We start from the raw sequence: 22,960 nt of genomic DNA, 5'->3' as shown, positions 1-22,960 counted from the left end.
GCAAAGGAACCAGAATGATGCACCAGAATGATGCTCCACAAGGCTAATTTTAGAAAGACTACAGTTCCCAGCTGTAGGCCTACCATTCGCTCCTACAGTTATGTCAAAAAATTGTGAACCATTTGGATCTTTCCAGGAATAGCTAAGGAATTATGGTCTGTAAACATCTAAATGGCAATAATAATTAGAGTTATTTAATATATCTTATTTAATAAACAACACAAAACATTCAGTCCAGTTGGGGATTTGACCTGCCCTCCTCGTAATATGGCACTCTGATGGAAGGTCTGAAGCTGCTTCTTCTTTTTCTTCATCAGCACAAGCTCCTGACTTTCCTTTTATGGTTCAAAAGGGGCAGTGGTAGCTCAGTGGTTTATTGTATATTGTATAAATAATTGTATGTTGCTTTGGATAAAAGTATTAGGTAAATGTCAAAGAATAATGAAGGATCTGACATTTCAACAGGAAATTAAAGATAATTTAAACAGGAAACACAGAGCAAGGCGTGTAACCAATGAATTCCAAGTCTATGGTGAATATCTGGCTGTGTGTGATCTAAAACTGAAGAGTTTGGGTAATTCTCAATGATCCAAAACTCAGGAGCAAAAGAAACAGAGAGAAAAGTTGTAAAGTTGTATCCATATTAAAAATCCATATTTTGTAAATGCTATGAGGTGTAACATGGAGCAATCATGAGCTGGACACAAAAATGCTTTTCTTTTTTTTGCTATTTGCTATCTATTAAAGGCAAATCCAGAATCATGGTGATAATAACGGTCCCGGGTCAATTGACCAACAAAAACAGTTAAAAAAATTAAAGTTAAAGTTAAAAAAATAGCAGCGCAAAAACAACAAGGCATAGTACAAACAGAGGCTTATACTAACAACAATATAACATGAACACACCAGAGGTTACGATAACAACGAGCAGCCAACTAAGATAGGAAACACAGGTTATAGATACACAGACTAATGAGGGCTAAACAGGTGGAACAGGTGATACAAATGAAAGGCAGGGAAATACAAACAAGGGGCCGAACAACAAGGAAGCAGAATAAAACAACGACAAGAGACAGGGTAACCACAGGGACGGGATGCCAGGAAGGGCCAACACTGACTTGAGGAATGTGAATTATCTATCCCTGGCGAAAAAGCAAGTAAAATGCCTTAATGATTTCAGTCACTGGATTGCTGTTATTAAACTACATTTTAGTCTGCAATGTTATATGTAGAACAGAAGGGTTGTTAGGAGTTACCTGTCCTTAATTAAGGATGTTAGGTTACACTGCCTCTATTGGTAGCACAAGTAGACAGCAATCTCTGATATTCCAGAGGAAGGGTTCCAAACCTTTTGCAACTTGGAGCCTATTTAACCCACTACAAATGTTCCATGGCCCACATTAAAAATTTTCTACCATTTAAAATCTAATCAATTACAGCACAACAATCAATGAAGCCTATCGAATTTCGGTTGCATAAGCACACAACTAAATAAACACTAAGCATATGCAGCATTTTTTCTGACTCTCAGTGTTTTTAACCACTTATCCATGATGGGTAAAACTCATACAAGAACATTTAAATGTTCTCCTCAGACACAAACTAATTAATTAATCTATCTTGCCAATCTACCAGTTAGTTTTGTCGGATATGTGACTGTACTCTGCAAGACCACTCAACAAGCTCAACTCAAATGTAATGTTTTATTGTTGCAAATAATCTACATAATATCTCATATCTGAAATTACATTTGTTGAAATATCTGTATATATTGGAAGGATTTTTACTTTGCAAAACAGAAAAAATAAACTTTTGGCCAATGGCCCCCTAGCAGTACCACTGCAGCCCACAGCTTGAAAACCATTGTATAAAATGGGCTCATTTTATGGAAGTATGTTTGCCATGACACATAAATGCAAAGAAGAAAATGAGTCTTAATCTGTGGAATAATCAAATACACATGCCTTAATATTAATTTGCTTTTAAAAACACATAGTTTAGTACTATTTATTGTATTACATTATATGTACAATGTTTAAATGTTATATATATGCAAATAGCAACAGTAAAGGGCATAACAACAATTTCCAATGTTAAGAGTAATAAACAGGATACAAATTAGGTCTGAATATGGCACTATTGTAGGTCCTCATACCTTCTTAAAGCTTTTTACAGTGACACGAATGCTGTGTGGTGGCAAGTATAGTAAGAGCTATAAAAAAGAGAAAAATACATTTAACTTAAAATCTTAAAAGACAAATTACAGTCGGCAATATAAAGGATAATATAAATATAAACAGTTTTTTGTAATATGACAAATGAAATAGGAAGTGAATGGTTGTCTACCTGCTGTATGGTAGAGTCGATTAAAGTTGAATTTAGCTCCACATTAGCGCGGACTATAGCCCGCAATCCAGCCACCACAGGGAAGGCTAAATGAGCAAGGACACATTGAACAAAAGGCCTTAAAATCTCATCTACATGTACATTTATACATGTCACCCCTAATGAATAAATCCCACTCTATTATTTTTGCTTTCAGGTATATCCTAGATGTTGTGATTCAGGTGTCACAGAAGCAGTTTTCTATTGTGGTTCCTGCTGTCCTCTTAGAAAATATTACAGTTTTTCCACAGACACTTTCCTTGTTTGCTGTTATCAGGATTTGGGGGGGTGGGGTGGTAGTCGGGGCAGGGAGAGGGGGGTAAATTTCAAAGTGCCAATAGATAGATAAAACTGAAGTATATTCTCAACATACCTGGCCACTGTGTTGCGGTCTTAGGGGGTGTGATGGGCACAGTTGATGTAGAGGTGGTGGTAATGGCAAAGGTAGAAGGAGAGGTGGAGTTGGTGGTGTTGCTCGCACTGGTAGTGGGAGAGGTGGTACCTGTACTGACTGCATGCAGCAAATGACAAATGAGGTCAGTGATTTTATTGGCAGACTTGAGGAACTGATGTTAATGATTATAATTTAAACATGCTGTTAATTACTAACTAACTTACATCTTTAATCAAGAAACATTCATATAAACATTTACGTAAAGCAAATAAACAAGCAGAACAGACAGATATCTAACAACAGCAGAGAAGTCTAAAAGAATAATACAAAAAGTCTAACAACCCACTGCCTGATGTAATTACATTTCAGACAGAAGTGATGGCCTTTATTTTCAGGTAAATCCTAGATGATAAGATTCAGGTGTTCCAAAAGCTGTTGTCTATTGTGAAAAGGCTTCTGCTGTACTAATAGATTTTTAAAGAAAATTTTACAAAAACTGTTGAGCTGTGGTTTTGCCCCATGAACTCTGCTTGTTTGCTTTAATTAACAATAAAGGTTTTGGGGGGGTTTTACATTTCAAACTGAATACTGTATATCTTGTCATCATACCTGGCAGCTGTGCTGTACTCACAAGACTTGTTGAATTCCATGCACACAACAAATGAAATTATGTGAGTTCAACAATTTATTGGCAAGCTTATATAATTGTTGTGAATGATTATAATTTCAACACCATTTCTAACTGATCAAAACTTATTATTACTAGAAATTAACTACTAGAAATTATTACTAGAAACTATTACTAGAAATTACTAGAAATAACTCCGCCATTGTCGGTTCCCAAGCGCAGGATGCGAAAGAAGGAGGGTTAGGCACCGGGCCAGCAACCCGGCCCTGTAAAAACATCTACCGCTACGGAAATAACAAGCGAATATTCTAAACGATCCCATCAGCAAAGAGGACCTGGCTCTAACTTGATGACGGTGCTGGAGCAAACCCGCAAGGGTGTCCAACCCCCGATGCAGACCGGAACCTTCAATGCAAAAATGATTTCCAAATTAGGCACCTGCAACGTTAGAACTCTCTGCGAAGGTGGGAAGCTCGCCCAGCTTCTCCATGAATTTGACAACTACAATTTTGACATATTGGCCGTCTCCGAAATGCGTTGGACTGGATCGGGAAAGATCGTAAGTGATGGCAAGTCAGTCTTGTATTCAGGACATGAGGAGCACCATATTCATGGTGTCAGATTCGTGCTTAGTAAAAAGGCATCATGTGCACTGCTTGGATGGAAACATGTCAATGATCGCATCATCACGGCGCGATTTCAATCAGGACAGACTAAAACTTCCATCATCCAAGTATACGCTCCAACCGAAGACTCCGATGATGATCAGAAGGATACGTTCTACGGACTGCTACAAGACACCATTGATGAAATCCTGACCCATGACGTTAAACTTCTCATCGGTGATTTCAATGCGCAAATTACCGACAACCGTCGTGGCTTAGAAAACGTCATTGGTCCACACAGTTCGGGGCGACAGAGCAATAATGGTGAACGACTTCTATCCTTTAGCAATATGAACAATTTCTGCATTGGTAACATATACTTCTGACACAAAAACATCCATAAGAAAACCTGGCGATCGCCCGGATGGAGCCACATACAATGAAATTGACTTTATCTGTATCTCTCGGCGATGGCGTTCAGCACTGTTGGACGTCAGAGCCTATCGCGGAGCAGACGTTGGATCAGACCATTATCTCGTACGATTCTCAATTCGGTTATGGCTCAAACAGAGAGAACAAAAGAAACGACAACGTCCTTACGCTGTGGAGAAGCTGAAAGAACCTGCCGCGGTCCAACAATTCCAACTGGAGTTGAGAAATCGGTTCAAGCTACTTCAAGATGCGGGGGCCATCGACGAATACTGGATGGCATTCAAACAAGCAGTCATAGAAACAGTAAAGGAAACTGTGGGTTGCCGATGCGGGACACAAAGAACGTTGGATACGGGACCCAACTTGGAGCCTGATTGACGAAAGGAAAATCGTAAAATGCCGATGCGAACAGGCAAAAGCTGACCCTGACAAGGAAACCACAGCAGAGCGATATTGGCAACTGGATAGGGCAGTCAAACGAAGCTGCAAATCTGACAAGAAGGCATGGTTGGAATGCAAAAGAGCCGAAGCACATGAGGCGGCTAGCAAGAATGACAATAAGACGCTGTACCGCATTGTACGAGAGTTGACTGGTGCATGGAGCAACTCAAGTGCACCCATCAAAAACAAGGACGGGGTGTTTCTGCTCACCAGAGAAGAACAAGACGCGCACTGGGTAGAACACTTCAAGGAAACCTTGAACCAGCCCACCCCCGCCAACACCTATGACTTTGGTGCCACACTGCCACCTCCAGACCTGGTAGTTAATCTTGATCTAATCACTATCGAGGAAACTAAGGTGGCTATTCAAACACTCAAAGCCAACAAAACACCCGGCCTAGACGAGATAGCAATTGTAAACACCCTCACAGTGCTGCTCAACAAGTGCTGGCAAGATCAGAGCTTCCCAAGTGACTGGAGGAAAGGAGTAATCGTTAAACTCCCCAAGAAAGGCAATACCGCAACAATTGGCGGGGCATTACACTCCTCTCGGTTCCTGGGAAAGTTTTCTGCAGCGTTCTATTATGGCGCCTACAACAAGCAGTGGACGGTAATTCTCTGGGAAGAGCAAGCCGGATTCAGAGCGGGCCGATCGTGCAGTGAGCAGATTTACACACTTTGTAATATCATCGAACAGTGCATCGAATTCCAGCGCCCCCTGTTCATCAACATTATCGACTTCAAAAAGGCTTTTGATAGCGTCCACAGGGGCTCCTTGTGGAAGATTTTATGAGCCTACGGCATTCCACAACAGTTTGTCAAGGTCTTCCAGAACCTATATATCAGCTCTAGCTGCTGCGTCAGGACAGACGATGGCTACACAGACTTCTTCAACATCGAAACCGGAGTCAAGTAAGGATGTATCCTGTCGCAAATTCTCTTTTTGCTCGTAGTCGACTACGTCATGAAAAAAGTGATGATGAGCCCAGTGACTGGAATCTCTTGGGCAAATGGATCTCATCTCACTGATCTCGATTTCGCAGACGACATTGCCTTGCTAGCGAATACAAAACCGGCTCTACAATCCATGACAACATGCCTTGAGGGCGAAGCAGAAAAGGTGGCTTGCACATTAAAACTGACAAAACCAAGGTCATGCGGGCGAATCGTCAAACCAAGGTGCAGATAACTATTGGGCAGCAAATGGTGGAGGACATCGACGAGTTCACATATCTCGGCAGCATAGTATCCAATAATGACGGTGGCTCAGAAGCGGATGATCGATGTAGGATCGGAAAGGTGGCAGGTGTGTTCCAGCGTCTACGCTGCATCTGGTCCTCAACAACAATCAATACAGGAATCAAAATGCATCTGTACTCCACGATCGTCATCCCAACTGCCATTTACGCCAGTGAAACCTGGAGGAACACAAAGAGGATCGCCCTGAAACTAAACATTTTCCATCAACGGTGCCTCCGCCGAATATTGGGTATCTCGTATAAGGACAAAATTACCAATGAATAAATTCTTCAATGGAGTGGATTGCGGAAGCTGGAAGAAATTGTCACCGAACACAGAATGTGCCTCACTGGTCATCTCCTACGTCTTCCAGACAAACGCATCTGTACACTGGACACTGACAGGAGGAAAGCGAAAGCAAGGCCGACCCAAAAACACCTGGAGATCAACCTTCATCGCCGACCTAAAAACTATTGACATATGCTCATTGGACGAAGCCAGAGACGCTGCAGCCGATAGGACCCATTGGAGAGTGCTTGTTGCCCAATGCACCAAGGAGTGCGGGAGGAACTAAAGCTAAAAAAAAAAATACTAGAAATTAGATAGATAGATAGATAGATAGATAGATAGATAGATAGATAGATAGATAGATAGATAGATAGATAGATAGATAGATAGATAGATAGATAGATAGATAGATAGATAGATAGATAGATAGATAATTCCAAGTGAAATACCTTTACACAAAAAATACACGTATCAAAGAGACATGAATTTTAGTGTTTGGTGCAGCATGCCCTGACTACACACATTATAGCACAGCAACGTCTGTTAAAAAACAAAACTGAAACTGAACTGGCAAACTGGACAAACTGACTGACACTGCAACATCTTACATCATCTTCTGTGAAGACCAGTGTGCCAACCAAGGCCTAATGCTCAAACAGTAACAAGCCATGGTTCACAGCCAGACTAAGCCAACTTCATCAGGTCAAGGGGAAAAAAATCTAAAAAGCAGAAAGCATCCTAGTCTCTGGACTTAATTTGGAACACTATGAATCATAATTAAAGATCCATGATTTGATCAGACTAAGACATATCTTCAACCTTCCTTCAGATAATAAAAATGATGTTTTATTTTTGTAGTTCTTTTCTCAGATTCAACATTGCTTCATAGAAACAAAGCAAAAATGTAAGACAGTTGAAGTAAAGGTAGACACCAAGCACAACTAATAAGGTGTATTAGGTATGTAGACTTGGAAATCTCTGGACTAAGTAACTTCAATCAAAATCAGATTTACTGACCCAAGTATGTAAATACACAGATTTGGTTCTGGTAATTGATGTCTTTCCATGATTTTTTATTCATTGCATGATTTTAAAGATGCAGAACTGTTTTGATTTGTCAATTCCCTCCACTCCATCATGACATATGTATTTTATGTGTTGCACCTTGTAAGGCATAGTCTTGTAAAAGCATAGAATCCCTCAAAGCACTTACTATTTATGGTGGTTTTTAGTTTAAATTAAATCAAAATTACACTGCATGTTCCATCAGATCCATCAGATCCAGTACCCCCATATGAGAAAACTTGAATTTTAAAATGTTACAAAAATAAGGTTCTCTTATCATCACCCTTTTTCACAACACAAACTATTGTGAAAAACAAACTTGCGAAATGTCGTATGGTTGTCAGCAGGCTAAACATTTTTTAAGTCACCAGTTATTATTGAACTTGAATGTGGTAGTCACAGTTCAAACACCATAATACCTTTATGTACAGCCAATTGCCCTAATTTCTCAACGTTTACCAGAGCAACAGGTAGCCCCTTTGACCTTCAGATGGTGTTTCATCTTTACATATCTGAATCAACTTCCCAACAAGATAAAAACTAAAGTTCTCCCCCAATCAATCTTAGTAACTTACCAACTTCTCCATCGACAACAACAATGGATCCAACAAGCAGAATTATGAGGAACATTCTTTCTGTGTGGCTGTACTCGTGAGAAAGTAGGTGGCTACTGTGTTTGGAAGTCTGGTTGGCGTGTGGTTGGGAGGGTTTCATGTGGGACTTACCCTTAAAATGTCATGCATTTCAGGCAACCTACTATACTGGCTCTTCCAGTAGCACGCACATAAAGGATTCTCGGCATGGGTTAGCAAAACTCCTCCCATGATTGTTATGGAGAAATGTCTCTTAAGTACTAGAAATATGTAAACAGATATTTAAGATAATGAATAAGTGTTGAAATAAATGCTTATAGAAATCAATAACAAATTATTTAAAGTAGGAAACAGCATTGATAGGTTCTATTTTTTTAAAAGGGATAAATAAAAAAAATTGTCTTTTTATTAAGCAGCAGATTATTTTATGAATAATAATCAAAATTATGCATTTTTGGTCAACTGTTTTTTCAAACATAATTATAGAAATTTATAAAGGATCTCTTGAATAAAGAATGAAAATTGAAGCTTTTCAATTAGTCTCTATAGGGCTATATTCCTCAGATGCCCACAAAGAAAGGTATTATACAGGAATTCATACACACAAATCTAAAAATGTAAAATATAGAAATGACAACAATCAGTCATCTGGTTTAATTGCAGGACCTGGCCCTCTGTGTTAAAAAGACATATGCCATAGCTCAGATATTTATGGTGTGTAGAGCTGAAGCTGCAGTCTATGGACTCTTGAGCTGACTGCTCCTGCCACTGCTGCTGGTGCTGGGGGTGCGAGAGGAGTGGGGGGAGGGACTGGACAAGGGAGGGGAGGAGACCGACAGTCCCAAGCCCAGCTCCACTGCCTTCACAGCGGACAACTGCACTGTCGAACTCCTGGGGCTGCTGCCAGCTGAGGACCCTGATCTGATATGGACATCCACAATACACAAAAGATCTCAGAACAATGTCTATTGTCCTATTAGTGCTATGTACAGAACACATGCAGTGTATGGCATCGCAGTGAACTCTTTTACAAACTTACAATAAATTGAGATGAAATTGGGTAGATAAATGGTGGTGTGTAGTGCTTTGAGGTTTGTTTTGTTTTTTACCTGAGAGACGCAGAACTGCGCGCTGAGCTTGTCTTTGAACTCTGGCGGCTAGAGGGGGTAGAGGCAGGAGATGAAAGTGGTATGTTGGCCTATGGTGGGAGAGACTCATAATTAAATGCAGTCATACCACTGGTCCCTTTCACAATAAGCTAAAATACCAGGAAAATACTAGGAACCAATAGGAACTTGTGCATAATGCTCTACCTGTATGAAGTACATCTGCAGTGTAGCCTGGAGGTCAGGTTGCTGCTCCATGACTTCTAGAAGCATCTTGCTGATAGTCTTATTGCAGTCCTTCAGTCCTCTCAGCTCAATGTCCTGTTCCTCAAATGTCTCCTCCCTGGTCTTTTTGGCTGAACGAATTTCCTTTGTGAGCCTTTTGCACTGCGGGAGAGGACCAGTGGCCATGGTTCAACATTGCAACAAATACAAACACTATTCTGGACTTGGCATGCTTCTGCTTGAGCACAGCATGGGACTGTAATTCAGACAGACCTACTGGGCACTGACACAGCAATGAGACTGTTGTCTTCAGATTAGTTTGCAACTTCTTGGAAAGCTCTTCTCAATAAATTACCAGCGGCCACAAAATTATACGTTTAATAAAGTAAATCAAGACTATAAGTTATAGTTGAAATTAATTAAATCAAATAATCTAAACCTAACTTACATTCATTTGTCACTCTATCAGAGACCCCTGCCTTGTAGTTATATATTTTATAGGTGTAGAGTATTTTACACAGTGTAGAGAATATGTCCCCTTTACTGCCATGCAAAACGTGTGCTGAGTTTACAGCACCAGTCAAAAGTTTAGACATAACTGACTGTATGCTTTTCACAGTTTTAAACATAAGCATACTTTTGGAGGAGGAAGGTGAATTTACATTTACCTGACACTTTTTATCCAAAGCAACTTACAATTATTACTGAGTACAATTTGAGCAATTGAGGGTTAAGGGCCTTGCTCAGGGGCCCAACAGTGGCAGCGATGGAGGTTGAACATACCGCCATCCAATTACAAGCCAAGTCAAATACCTTAACCACTGAGCTACCACTGCCCCAAACTTATATAATGTGTTGGGTTATTTGGTGCCCCCCCTCCCTCCCTCTCTCCCGCCTTCAAAGTTGAATGAAACCCACGTCACTCATCTTAAAAGCATTTTAATCTAGTGGTTTATGCTTAAATTTGTTTCTAAAACAAATATAAATAGTGAAAGTTGATGGTTTATACATTAAATAATTTACAAAATAATACCTCAGGATTTTGTTTAAGAGAAAACCAAAGTAATGGGTAGCTTTGAAGAACTTTGTAGAATCTAAAATCTAATAGTCAATATTTGTTTAATACAGGATAATCACGTGTTATTCCATTATTTTGATACCTTCACTGTTCTGTCTAAAATGTAGAAAATATTAAAAATAAATACGTTAGTCCAAACCTTTGACTGGTACTGTATATTAGCTACTGTTACCGTCAGTCATTTTCACTGTATATGTACTAATAAAAGAGATCAAAGATTGGCTGACACACAGATTTCTGGTTTTTGAACACCTAGCAGCTCTACTGGCAGGAGCGGCATCATTAGATTTACTGGGGCACATGCACCAGTGTATGTTTTGGTTATAGCCACATATAACCATTTAACTTATTAAAAATACATATTAGATCACTAAAGCAAAGCATTAATTAAACTAGCAAAGGTGTCAGTTAACATAGGCTGTATTTATGCTAGCTAGTAAAAAGGGAATTGTTATATAGCCAATATAACAGTAAATAATTCATTTTACAAACCTGTGTTATCTAGCTAACATGAATTGATGATGTAAAGACAAAATCACCAAACTGGATGCAGTTTTGGCAAATGGTTTTGGCAAACTGAAGAGATTTATACTGTTTCTGATTTATTTGTTCAAGAAAGTGTGCATAATCAAAATTAAGGCAATTAATAAAAGTTCCTTTAGCGTTAATATGTTCTTAATTTCTCATCAATGGCAGAGTAATGCCCAATTTAGTGTTAAATTGCAATGTATTCACTGATTAACAGGCTTTTTATTAAATGCACAGTTTTGGCCCAGTTTCTCTGATTGGGAAGCAGAGGGGTACAGCTGTTCTGTGAATTCTGTGTGTGCCCCAGTAGAATAAGTAGTCTAGATGCACCCCTGACTGGCAATATAAAAGTGCTCTACTGACTAAACATAAGTTTCAAATCTGACGAGCGGGAAATGTCAGACCTGTTTGGCAACCCTGTCCAGTTTGTCTTGCTGGGAAGTGAGGTCTTTGCTCAGAGCAAGAATGCGTGCTTGCACATCATTGGTTTTCTCACTCTGAGCAGCTTCTTCCTTCAGAAGGTTGTTCAAAGAGCTGTCCATGCCCTGGAAAAGATGGAACACTGAGAATGCTTGGCACTGCACACCTGTATACCTTTTCCAAGCAAAATCTGGGCATTCACAACCATGATTACCAGAAAGGGATTGCAGAGTACATAGAAGGTAAAAGGTACTTAAAACTAGACTGAGGCTTAGAATTTAGTGTCTTAAAGCTTCAGGGATCCACTAGAATACAAAATTACTGGCAAGCAGACCATAACCAAACATCTTTCCTATCAATTTGTAGTAATCTATGTGACACACAAGTTCTTGGTCCTAATGCGCTCAACTATAAAACCAGTAGTCATGGCTTGACACAAACCAAGGTGATTGATTTATAAATCTTATAAATCTTATAAACACGAGTAGTTTAGTATGGTAAAAACATTAAGAACCAAGGGCAAAAATGCATTATTTCATCTCTTACTTCTGGGTTGCTAGAGGACCTTTGTCCTTTTTTAACATTCCAGATGGTATATGTTGGTCTTGCTATGTGTAAAGCTCACTAACTGTACTGTGTAAAGAAAAATACAAATGCGTGATTAGAATCGTGGTGTCCTGAGTCAATATTAGTTCTATATGCTTATATTAAACCATTTTCTGAGGTACTTAAAACAGTACTTTTTGAGGTCTGCAAATGAGTGCTTTAAATTCCAGACTTTCCAAACTTGTGGAAGAATCCTATGTTATGCGTTATGCAGTGTACCACTTTAGAGTTCTACCACTTTGTGTGGTACATGCCTAAATTTTAGGGTCCTAGGGCAGTTACCATGCAGAAGTATCCTAAATCAGACTTGGTTATTATATTGTAAATATAGCTCTACCTACTTTATGGCAGTACAAAATCTTTATCACTTTGTTATGCCCAGATATCATCTGTGCATGCATGCATTCAACTTTATTGGTAGTGTAAATAATGATTGTATTTACTGAGTAACTTTATAAACTTCTTGGCTACATAGAAGAAAAAAGGCCTTAAAGCAGTTGGCCAGTGCTACTGTCAGGCAATTCATCCAGAGTGCAACCATGTACGTTATTAGGAGGAAACTGGAAAGCTGCCAAATAATTTTCCACATTAAATCCAGTCAAGTGTGAATTTCCCTTTGGACCAGCAGATTGAAACCTGAGATGAGTACTCAAATGGAAAAAAAGGCATCTCAGCTGAGTCTAACAAGACTTCAACAGTATCGCAAAGCGCAGATTAGCTTTTACCTCACATTTCAATTTGTTGACTATATGGTGAATTTGTTGACTATATGTTGAAAACAAAGAAATTTTGACTTTGCAGCTCCCAGCACTGCAGATTTGACTTCACTGTCCCTGTTCTGGCATGGCATGAGATTTAAACCACTAAAGTCACCCACCGCTAATTTAAACTGAGTTTACTTCAAAGAAGAGAACAACCGTCTGTCTTACCTTTTGCATCAGACTAGCTTAAATTTTTTAACCATACATGACATTTAGAGAAATTTAAAGACTAACTGTACAGGCGTTAACATCCATAACATCTTCCGATGGCACTGACCTCAATGTCTTCCTGTAGCTCTCTGATTTGGCGTCTTTTGAACTTGTACTTCTCTTCAGCTGCCCTTTTCTGCTCCTGCAACCTCAGCTTCTCCTGATACTCAGGACCTACAGAACAAAGTCAGGATCATTATGGGTTTAGCATGCTTTAAATCATTACACACTGACTTATTGAGCAGATGTTCCAGTTAGGCCTGGTTTTAGAAACCCCAGAAAGAGTGCCATTTACATCTGCTTCTGAAAAACCATGTGTAAAACAGGAACACTGGCACATACAGGACTCTGTGACCTTGCTGAAGGATTTGCGATAGGTAGTGTTGTGGTCATTGACCACGTGGAGAGTGTTCTCCAAGGCTTTGATCTCTTTCTCCATCTTGCGGATCTTGGCGTCCAAATTGTCGCCCTCACGTTGAAGTTCCTCCTTTTCCTGAGCTGCCTGTAATAAGCGAGAAAAAACCCAAAATCTGATATCTGATATGTCATTAATTTTGTGCATTTACAATTGATGTGTATTTAGTACACAGGCTGACTGTTTTCTCAAAAATATCTACATGTCTTTGCTGTCATCGGTGAGTGAAAGAATATTTCTTGAACTTCATGTCAATTATTATTCCAAAATTCCAAGTCAAATCTTTTCCCAATTTATTCCCATTATAACTAAATGAACTACTAAGGCCTAAGGCCTGTAAGGTAAGGCCCTGCTGTAAACCTGTCCCTTACCATTTGCTCACACTCAGTGTGTGGGCAAACGTCTCACTGAACAACAACAGCTGCTCTCAGTTTCAATAACATCAGCAGGAATACATCAGATTAAGCTCATGGATACAAGAGCACAGATCTACTACCTTTATTACATAATAGGCCTGAGATTTCTCTTCCTCTCCCTCTGGTGCTGCCATGGCGACAGTCAGGATCTCATATCTCTTTTTCATCTTGTCGATTTTGGACAGTCGCTCATGCACCTCAGCACTGTGAAGAGATTGTGACCCACCACTGACCACACTGATATCATGTCATTGATCATTTCACCTCTACTTTTTCTGGTATCCAGTAAGCTTTATGAGAAGAGGGGTGATACCTGGATCAGTATCCCAGCTCAGCACCCAGCAAGAGGAATCACACAGACCTCTGGCCTCTGTAGCCCTGAGGAGGCAAGGCTCACCTGAGCATCTGGCGCTCCTGATCAGTGGTCCTGAGCTGCTTGGCGAGCATCTCCGTGTGCAGCCGGATCTCCTCCTGTCGCTCCCGCATGGCTGTCTGCAGCTGCAGGCGCCTCCTCTCCAGCGAGAGGACGCCATCTGCCCTGCCGCTCAGCAGCTCACTCAGGCGCTTGGTCTCCAGTTTCAGGAGGTTATCCTCCACCATGCGGTCCTAATGGAGGAGGGTGGGGAGGAGGTGGTTGGCGTCAGGTGGTACCAACAAACTTTCATGGAAGAGCTGAATGTGGAACCTTTGGGTTTTTTTTGGAGGGGGGGTTATTTTGCTCCTTTTCCTCTAAATCATGTATGACTCCATTTAAATTCATCTTCCTTTTGCATGTCTTGTATAACAAAGTAATTTCAGCACAGGGTGCATTATAATAGATAAGTAGAATGGAAATGGGCTGGTGTGAACAAAAAACAATCAAGTTAGAAACCTCCATTACATCAAATTCAAATATAAACAGCAATTTTGGCATGGGTCATTGAAGACCAATACTGCTGCCATTTGCACCTGTTTCTTAAGACAGAGTTTCTTCAGCTCTTTGTCAGAGGTGTCATTGAAAAGATGCAGCTCCTCTATCCTTGTCGTTAGGTTTCTCTTTTCCGCTCTGGTCTTCTCCATCTCCTTCCTCACACAGCGAATGTCATCCTGAGACCACACACACACACACCAATACTGTTCACAGCTCCACACTCTGAGAAATGAGGATGCAGAAGCACACCTCTCTGCTCAGTGTCAGCGCTCAAGGGCTCACGTTTTTTGCGGTTCCTAAACAAGCCTTTTTGGCACCATTGGCCTCACCTGGACCCTCTTGAGCTGGATGGTGAGTGTGGCTGCTGTCTTCCTCTTCTCCTCCAGTGCCTTCATAAGCTCAGCTGTGCGCTTCTCCAGTGTTTCCTTCTCCTCTGTGCCAAGTTCGCCACACAGACGTGCCATCTTCCTCTCCAGCACCTGGATTTGGAAGTCCTGGATTTGGAGGGGCACCAGAAATGTCATGCTTAGCAAAGGAGCATGCTAGCCAAACAGCATGCTGGCACAACAACTGGCACATTGAGGGTCTCTGTCATGAGATCCAGAGCAGTAATCAGAAATAGGATGTATAAGGTAATTAGTCAATTAAATATCTAGAACCTTCGTAAATATGAACATTTAGCTGTAGTTTCACAATACTATCATGGTGAAAGGGCTATGTGAACTGCAGATAGGATGAACCCAACACAGTGGTTAAGGTACTTGACCTGTAATAGGAAGGTTGCTGGGTCAAGCCCCATCACTGTCAAGTTGCCACTGCTGGACCCCTGAGCAAGGTCCTTAACCCTCAATTGCTCAAGTTGTACTCACCCATAATTGTAAGTTGCTTTGGATAAAAGTGTCAGCTAAATACCATAAATGTAAGAAGCCTACATAATGGCTCTTAAAGGCATGAGTATTTGGAGGGGGTCTTCTCTTATACCTGGTTGTGGATGATCTCTTGCTGCTTGAGGGCATTCTGGTCCAGTTTGCTGAGACGGCTCTCCAGGTTGGAGAGAATGGTCTGGCTGCCAGACAGCTCTGCCACTGCACTCTTCTCATTCGCTCTCAGAGCCTGCAGTTCCTGACTCTTTCGGAAAAGGACCTCACGTTGTCGTTGCAGCTGAGTTTCAATCTCCTGCACATACAGTCACAGTGCTTTAAACCAAAATGAAGCAGAACTAAACACAAACACTTAAGTAACTTGCCAGCTACTCTTGGTGAACACGATCCTTACAGCGATATCAGGAGTTTACAAGAAAAGTATATGTCCTTCAGCCAGCATGCAGGAGGTGTACATATTACTACTCAGCAAAAACTAATGCTGCTAATCTGGAAAGTAAAAATTAAGAGTATAAACATAAAAAATAGAGTATATACCTAAGTAGTAAATATACATATAAGTACTAAGTACTTTTTACAAATAACGTTTAATGGAGAATTGCCTTAAAGGAATGCTCAAGCATTTTACAGATCTACTGTTTCTCTACTATATGTTTGATTAGCACAATAATTTAGACATGCCTCCCTGTACTTAGAAAAGAATGTAAAAATAAATAAATAAATACATTGCATCAAAATGCATCTATGCTGAAAGCGTAATGGTATGTTTGGGGTAATTATTGTCTGTGATAACCAAGCGTGCGCTACAGATGCACAAGGCAGAGATTCCGTTTAAAAGTCTGAAATGTTTCTTCAGGTGACTTCTCTCATGCTTTGTTCTCCTCTCCTACTGCCTGAGAAAAGTGAGCGGGAGAGGGGTAGCACTCACTTTGATGGTATGCTCCTGGTCCCGGAGCAGCTGTTCCATCTGCACCGCCCGCTCCTCCACACTGAGTGCTGCCTCCGTCACCGCCTGCAGCTTTTCGCCAAGGGTGGTATTGTGCTGCTGGGCATCCTGCAGCCTGCGAATACCCGACACATGCTATACCCTGCTCATGCTGGGGTTGGCTGGCATGAGGCAGGGGCTGTAAGTTTTATGGCGTGTAGGACCCACCCACAGTAAAATAACGATACAATATTACTCTATATCCAAGAAAAATACTCTAAATTAAGACAGCATGGCCTTACTGAATCTCTAACCTCTAGGTGAAATGACTGTACCTACACCAGTTAATCTCAATCTCTGCACAGGTTTGGATGTTCCCCGCTCCAAAACCTGAGCCTGTCACAAGCTCATCATAAGCTTAAACAGCTGTGTTAGTGCAAGCCACATACAAAATTATCCATTGCGCAGGATCCCTAGGACTGGTAATGAGACTCTAGAAAACTTACACAAGGAACAAAGTTATTTTGAGATACACAAAGCCACGTTACTTTGTGGTTTTATTGTTGAGCTCCTTTTTCAGGTTGGCTGCGTGCGACCTCATGGCCTCCACCTCTGTAGCAGTGCGATCCACTGTGCCCTTCAGAGTCTCCAGCTGGGGAACAGAATTCCCTCTGAGTTAATGGGAAAGCCTCAACATTAACACGTGTTAATCATCGCTTGCCCGGCAGTTGGAGTGGGCAGCGGGTGCTGTAACACATGGGAGGAGACCCACCTCATCACGCAGACGGGCACGGTCATTCTCCTGCTCCTGGTACTGCTGCCGGAGCTGGGCAGCCTGCCGCTCTGTCGCTGAGATCTTCCTCTCACAGTCCCTGTTGTTCTGCACCTCGCTGGACAGGAAACTCTGCTTCTCCTGGACCAGCGCCTGCCGCTGACGGATCGCCTGGTTTGCCTCAGCCAACAGCTAGGAGGAACAAGAAAGTAACGAGACATTTATAGTTATTCCTTTTCACCACAAATGTGTTGAGTGGGAAACTAAATATAGTTTCTCCAAGACACAATGCTATGTTTGACATTAAACAGCAGACAACAGTCCAAACAGTGCCATTACAATCAATAGAAAAACTAATACAATAAAACATTTTATAAACTGTACAAAACCCTATTAATACAGTCTCTATACAATAGACTGCAAAATAAATGGAGGACAAGTCAGAACAATGGACAATACAGTAAGCAGTGGGTAATGAAGGGGAGGATTGCTATTTTACCTGTATTATACTGTACACTGCACGTTTATGGCTGGTAATAACAGCATAAACATAGTCAGAGGCGGAGACAATGTGTACAGGTTAAAATTAAGCAAAGTTTAATTGAAGGTACAAAGTTATTGGGTGCAGTAGGTATTGAAAATGTATGCAAGAGTAGAACTGATTTATTTTACAGCTACAGCTGTTCAGGGGGACAAAAGTTCTCAGAGAAAGTAAGGGTCATCCTCTGCATTTCTCTAACAACTATTTAATTGACTTCACAAAGTCTGAAAATTTTAAGTTTAGGTGAACTTGGAGAAGCCACAAATAAATTTTGCTTTTGCTAATTAAGTAAAATTAAGTGCAGTCAACATCTCTAATAAATTGCACTTTCCAGCATAAATAAATTCGCCCATAAACTTCAGCAAACATTACAGGAATCCTGTAAGTTTTAAATGTAAATTTACTTTTACTTTTGATAACACAAAAAGGTTTTTAGCACTGGTAGCCTACCTTAATACTTAAGTTCAAGTGCATTTTTGAATGCCTGACTTCAACCTTTAACAGTGATTTTAAATTATTTCTCTTTTTACTGAAGTAGAGTACATGTGTAATTCCTCCTAACCTGTCATTTACACTTTTGCTCTATATGCACCTTGCCTCATGGCTTTATAGAGAACAACTTTGCCTGCATAGCTTGTAGGTGCCTGCATAGGTGTGTAGATGCAACACATAGAACTCTACTTGTAGGCATCTTTTTAAATGCATATACTTTCCAGGATATCTGGGGTTTTACAGAAGCCCCTTTCATGAATTAACTTGGGATACACCCTTTAAAATAACAGAATAGTTTCTGTCAAAACCCTTGCAATATTGTAATTTATAAAAGCAGCAAGAAAGATGTTAATATATAGAATTACATATATACAATATATAGATTTACATTCATAATATGCACATTCATAGCAACAACAAACATTGTAAAGACATACATTTGGATTTGTTGTAATATGAGGACTGTGCATACTGATGCAAATACAAATATATTTTCTGATTATGGATTTGAGATTCAGAAAATTATGACCTCATCATTGCCTTTACATACAATTACTTTTGACAAAAAATAACTGTATACATAACCCTGAACACTATTAATGATGTTACAGGAAGTAACCCTCACTAGCCATAGTTGGCTCAAAGCGCCGGGAGGGTGGCAACACATGACACACCAACTGCGGCAGTCGTGTGGCTAAGTGCTATGGGTTGGGGAAAGACTTGGTGACCTACCCTGTAAAACCTTCACCGTGAAACTCTATGGATCAGAATACACATGCTTCAAGTATGGTGCTCGACAGTGGGCCCCCCAGGGTGGACAGCATCAATCATGCGACTGGGGAAGAACAAAGGAGGACCCAAGTAATCAGACAGCTGGGATCATGCGAGAGAGGGAAGCCCACAAGCCCAATTGCTTATGTGGTCCATGGTGAAAAGGGTCAGAGTTGCAAAGAACGGTATACCATTGGAACATGGAATATAAGAGGGATGAGCACTGGAAAGCTGGATACCATCAAGAGGGAAACGGATAGGATGAGCATGGACCTAGCGGGAGTAAAGTGAACTGCACTAGATTGGATCTGGGGAATTCTGCTCAGACAACTACACCATTTACTACTCAGGAAATGAGACGGAAAGGAGAAAGGGGGTTGCCATTGAGGCCAATAAAAGGATTGCAAGGTTTGTAGAAAGCCCCAAATACATCAGCAATAGGATCATGTCCATCTGCATCAGAGGGAAACCTCTGAACCTGACTATCATCCAGGTCTATGCACCAACAGCAGATGCATCAGAGCAGGAAATCGAGGACTTCTATGCCCAGGTCCAGGATGCACTCGACAGAACCTCAAGAAAGGACATCATCTACATCATGGGTGATTTCAAAGCCAAAGTCGGAAAAAAGGAGAGGATATAGGAGTGGTCGGCAGACAGGGTTTAGGGGACAGGAATGATGCCAGGGACTGCCTTGTGCAGTTCTGTACACCTGGACATCCCCAAATGGGCAGCATCGCAACCAGATCGACTACATCCTCTGTCAGCAAAAACAGAAGGGATCAATTTTATCTGCGAAAAGATTACCAGGCAGAGACTGTGGGTCCAATCACCAGCTCCTTATATCCAAAGTTAGGGTCAGATTAAGCAAGATCAAGATCCCCACACAATATGCAGTCGAAACAAGGAAAAGGTTCGACTTGCTCAGGAAGGAAGAAGGGGACCCAGAAGAACTGTGAGTAGAGATCAAGGAAACCATCACTGACACTGCTGAAGAGCATGTGCCATACAAGAAGCCAGTGTATAGTATTAACTGGCTAACTGCAGCCACCCTCCATATTGCTGATAAGAAAAGAGAAGCTAAGGCTAAAGGCAGGCAGGACAAAGTGAGGCGACTCAATGCTGTCTTCCAAAATGATAATGATATGATTTAAAGGCATTTTTATACACTGCTTCTAGAATATATGGTAAAATACAACACTGGGTAAATTATAGGCTCAGACTCCAAAAAAAACAAACAAACAAACAAACAAACCAAAAAAAAAAAAACAGTTGATGTAAGAAGTACATAAAGAGCACCATCTGCTGATTACCATAGTGCCCTGCTGCATCTCCTGGTCTCGTCTCCTCATCTGCTCAATAGTGCTCTCCCACTGCCGAAGCAGCTCCTGCCTCTCTGCATGGGCCTGCCGGAATGTCTCGGCAATCTTATCCAGGCTGATCTGCACTCAACACAAACAAACACAGACACAAAGTGATTTTAAATTGTTTGAATATATATATATATATATATATATATATATATATATATATATATATATATATATATATATATATATATATATATATTTTCAAACAATTTAAATATTTTGGATCACATTAGGGTCACATTATATCATACTGTGACTGCTATAAGCCTCACAATATAATGAAAACACATTAGTGAATGATTATTGTGACAAGATTAAAAACCAGACAGCATTATTTATATTTGCTGGTCATTGTACATTTCATTCACTAAAACACCCCAAAACACTCATCAGGATCACCTAGGTCTGGATGCAACACCTTGCATATAAAAGTGATTTGTTAGAAGGCTGATAAATGACTCATTTATGACCCCCTAAAACGCCAATAGTGCAAATCATCTGCAACATCTGCTGTTTAACAGACCTGTGCTGTGATAGTCTCTGTAAGCTCACTGTCCAAAGCCTTCCTCTTCTGGTTAGCTTCCAGAGTCAGCTTCTCAATGCTTAGAGTCAGTTCCTGCAAGAGAGAGCAGCTATAATATTCATCTTTTATGTCACGCGTTATGACAGGGGTTTTTTTTTTGTACTACAACAACGACAAGCACGTCTCTCTTTACAAAATCCTCCGGTACGCGGCACCAGTACCCCAAGACGCGCGGGTAACGCTTGGTGTTACGCCTAATCCTAGCAAGCGAGTGCTGTTACGCCACGTGCACTCTTCTCGTAACTGGCCCCCTATTCCAGTCAGCAGACTCACTCGGATCCTGCCTTCGTCCTGCTGAGCGTACTTGGCGATGGCCATGGTGTCCTCGTCCCTGCGCGCCGACTCCTCCAACCAAGCGTCCAGGGTCTGTTGGTCCCAGTTCAACTGGCTCTTCAGCTCCTCTAGCTTCTGGTTGGCTTTGAAGATGTTGTTCTACACAGCAGAAAAGTGGGGGGGGTGGGGGGTGACTTTTAAGGCCGACAAGGACGGCAGCAACGCATGCTGCTACGAAGCTGCAAACTGTGAAAGTAAGATAGTAGAAGTCATAGACGCAAAGGTGAACGTCGCATTTGTTCTGCGGGGCATACGTACGTGTATGTGCATTTATTTAGGGATATGAATGTAAAATGCCCTACCTCCTGTGAGTTCTTTTTTTCACGAAGTGATCCCAGCTCATTCTCCAGCTGTGCAATTTCCTGACGTAGACGGCCCGTTTCTCTTTCTGCCAAAGCTTTGAAATGCACCTCAGACTCGTTCTCTTTTTCTCTGGCCCTGCACAGTGCCTACTCACAGATATAAATGTAATATTGCAGGCAGTCATAATAACCGGACATTTGCGGAGTGTGCAAAACAGTCCGCATTTATCAGTGAAATAACAGGCAGAATGAACAAGTCGTGTTACAAATAGGCACTGGACATGCTTTCCAAATTATTATTTAAATGGTAACTGTAGCGTTAGCTAGATAATTGTTTCTGGAGGCACCTGAGTATGACCAAGTTCTTGTCTGACGTTCTTAAGATGTTCAGTCATAGCATTTATTCTGTCCTTGCAGTTGCTTAATTTATTTTCCACTTCTGACTTCTCTTTTTGTTTTCTTTTAATCTGGAAAGCGAAGAACCAGTAGTTCGAGCCAAGCATATTTTCATTATTTTTGCAGTCATTTCAATTATTACACAGATATTAACCCGCTGGGCAAGCTACTAAGGGCAGGTAAGGCAGCAAAACAGAGGCACTCACCTCATCCTCCACAGCCTTATTTTCTGCATTAGCTACTGGAATGGCAAAACCGTCGTCCCAACCAACCTCATTTAAAACCGCGTTAGCCATTTTGTTTCCTAATTTACACGGGGTTGGGGAAAATTATATAGCATATGAGAAAGAAATATGTAGCCAGTTAACCTAACATAGCTATCTTAGCTACGCACTCATCAGCCCAGTGTTTTCTTATTCGTTCCCTAGCAACAGTATCGACAACCGATATTCTGTCAGTAGAGGCCGCCACTTTCAACCAAGGATAGTTTATACTTTGATTTTTCTTGACTTACAGAATATATGAACTAATCATGCCAGTGAACCGATGAACGTAACTTAATTTAACAGGTTTCATTCATGTTGCCAACAACATAAAAATGCCAAGATTAAAAATGAAAAAAACAAAACAAACAAACAAACAAAAAAACATTTTGGCCGCATTTTGCTAAACAGAACGCTGTTTTAATTGTTAGCTCCCCGCCAAGTGTTTCCGAATGCACTTCATAGGCACCGCCACAAGATCCACATTTATAGTGAGTGTAATCCAAACCCTAGCTTTAACGCGATTCAACCAAGATGTGATAGAGCAAAAAAAATAAATACGGACTACCTGAAGGGGCCTCTGGAT

At 40.9% G+C, this 22,960-nt stretch overlaps 1 protein-coding gene across 4 annotated transcripts; it reads right to left on the bottom strand.

Annotated features, from left to right (window-relative positions):
* Positions 1-1,719: 1,719 nt before the first annotated feature.
* ccdc39 (coiled-coil domain containing 39) lies at positions 1,720-22,517 on the bottom strand. 4 transcript variants are annotated; one of them, XR_004777104.1, is made up of 22 exons: positions 22,318-22,517; positions 22,063-22,182; positions 21,716-21,862; positions 21,354-21,512; positions 21,021-21,113; positions 20,441-20,569; positions 17,324-17,515; positions 17,100-17,203; positions 16,555-16,687; positions 15,727-15,921; positions 15,075-15,239; positions 14,784-14,921; positions 14,233-14,441; positions 13,916-14,039; positions 13,347-13,506; positions 13,072-13,178; positions 11,412-11,552; positions 9,384-9,563; positions 9,180-9,268; positions 2,759-2,896; positions 2,347-2,432; positions 1,720-2,212 (listed from the first exon to the last, which is right to left on the bottom strand). XR_004777104.1 is itself a non-coding variant. In XM_035536018.1 (20 exons), the coding sequence occupies exons 1-20, from the start codon at positions 22,405-22,407 to the stop codon at positions 8,680-8,682; spliced, it is 2,946 nt and encodes a 981-aa protein (XP_035391911.1). In that variant the 5' UTR covers positions 22,408-22,517; the 3' UTR covers positions 8,386-8,679. The 4 variants fall into 4 exon arrangements, 2 of the variants coding, with proteins under 2 accessions (XP_035391911.1, XP_035391912.1); XR_004777103.1 differs by having other exon boundaries at positions 9,180-9,227; XM_035536018.1 differs by lacking the exons at positions 1,720-2,212; positions 2,347-2,432; positions 2,759-2,896 and adding an exon at positions 8,386-8,991 and having other exon boundaries at positions 9,180-9,227.
* Positions 22,518-22,960: the final 443 nt, after the last annotated feature.

Source organism: Electrophorus electricus, chromosome 18 (assembly GCF_013358815.1).
Source record: "Electrophorus electricus isolate fEleEle1 chromosome 18, fEleEle1.pri, whole genome shotgun sequence".
Lineage (NCBI taxonomy): Eukaryota > Metazoa > Chordata > Actinopteri > Gymnotiformes > Gymnotidae > Electrophorus > Electrophorus electricus.
This window is presented reverse-complemented; position numbering and strand designations above follow the sequence as displayed.

Coding starts and splice junctions, on each gene's coding strand:
- ccdc39 (XM_035536018.1), bottom strand. CDS start 22,407: ATGGCTAACGCGGTTTTAAATGAGGTTGGTTGGGACGACGGTTTTGCC. Junction 14,442..14,783: donor AACTCTGTCTTAAGAAACAG/GTGCAAATGGCA, acceptor CTCCTCCATTAG/GACCGCATGGTGGAGGATAA. Junction 11,553..13,071: donor AGCTACAGGAAGACATTGAG/GTCAGTGCCATC, acceptor CATCTTTTCCAG/GGCATGGACAGCTCTTTGAA.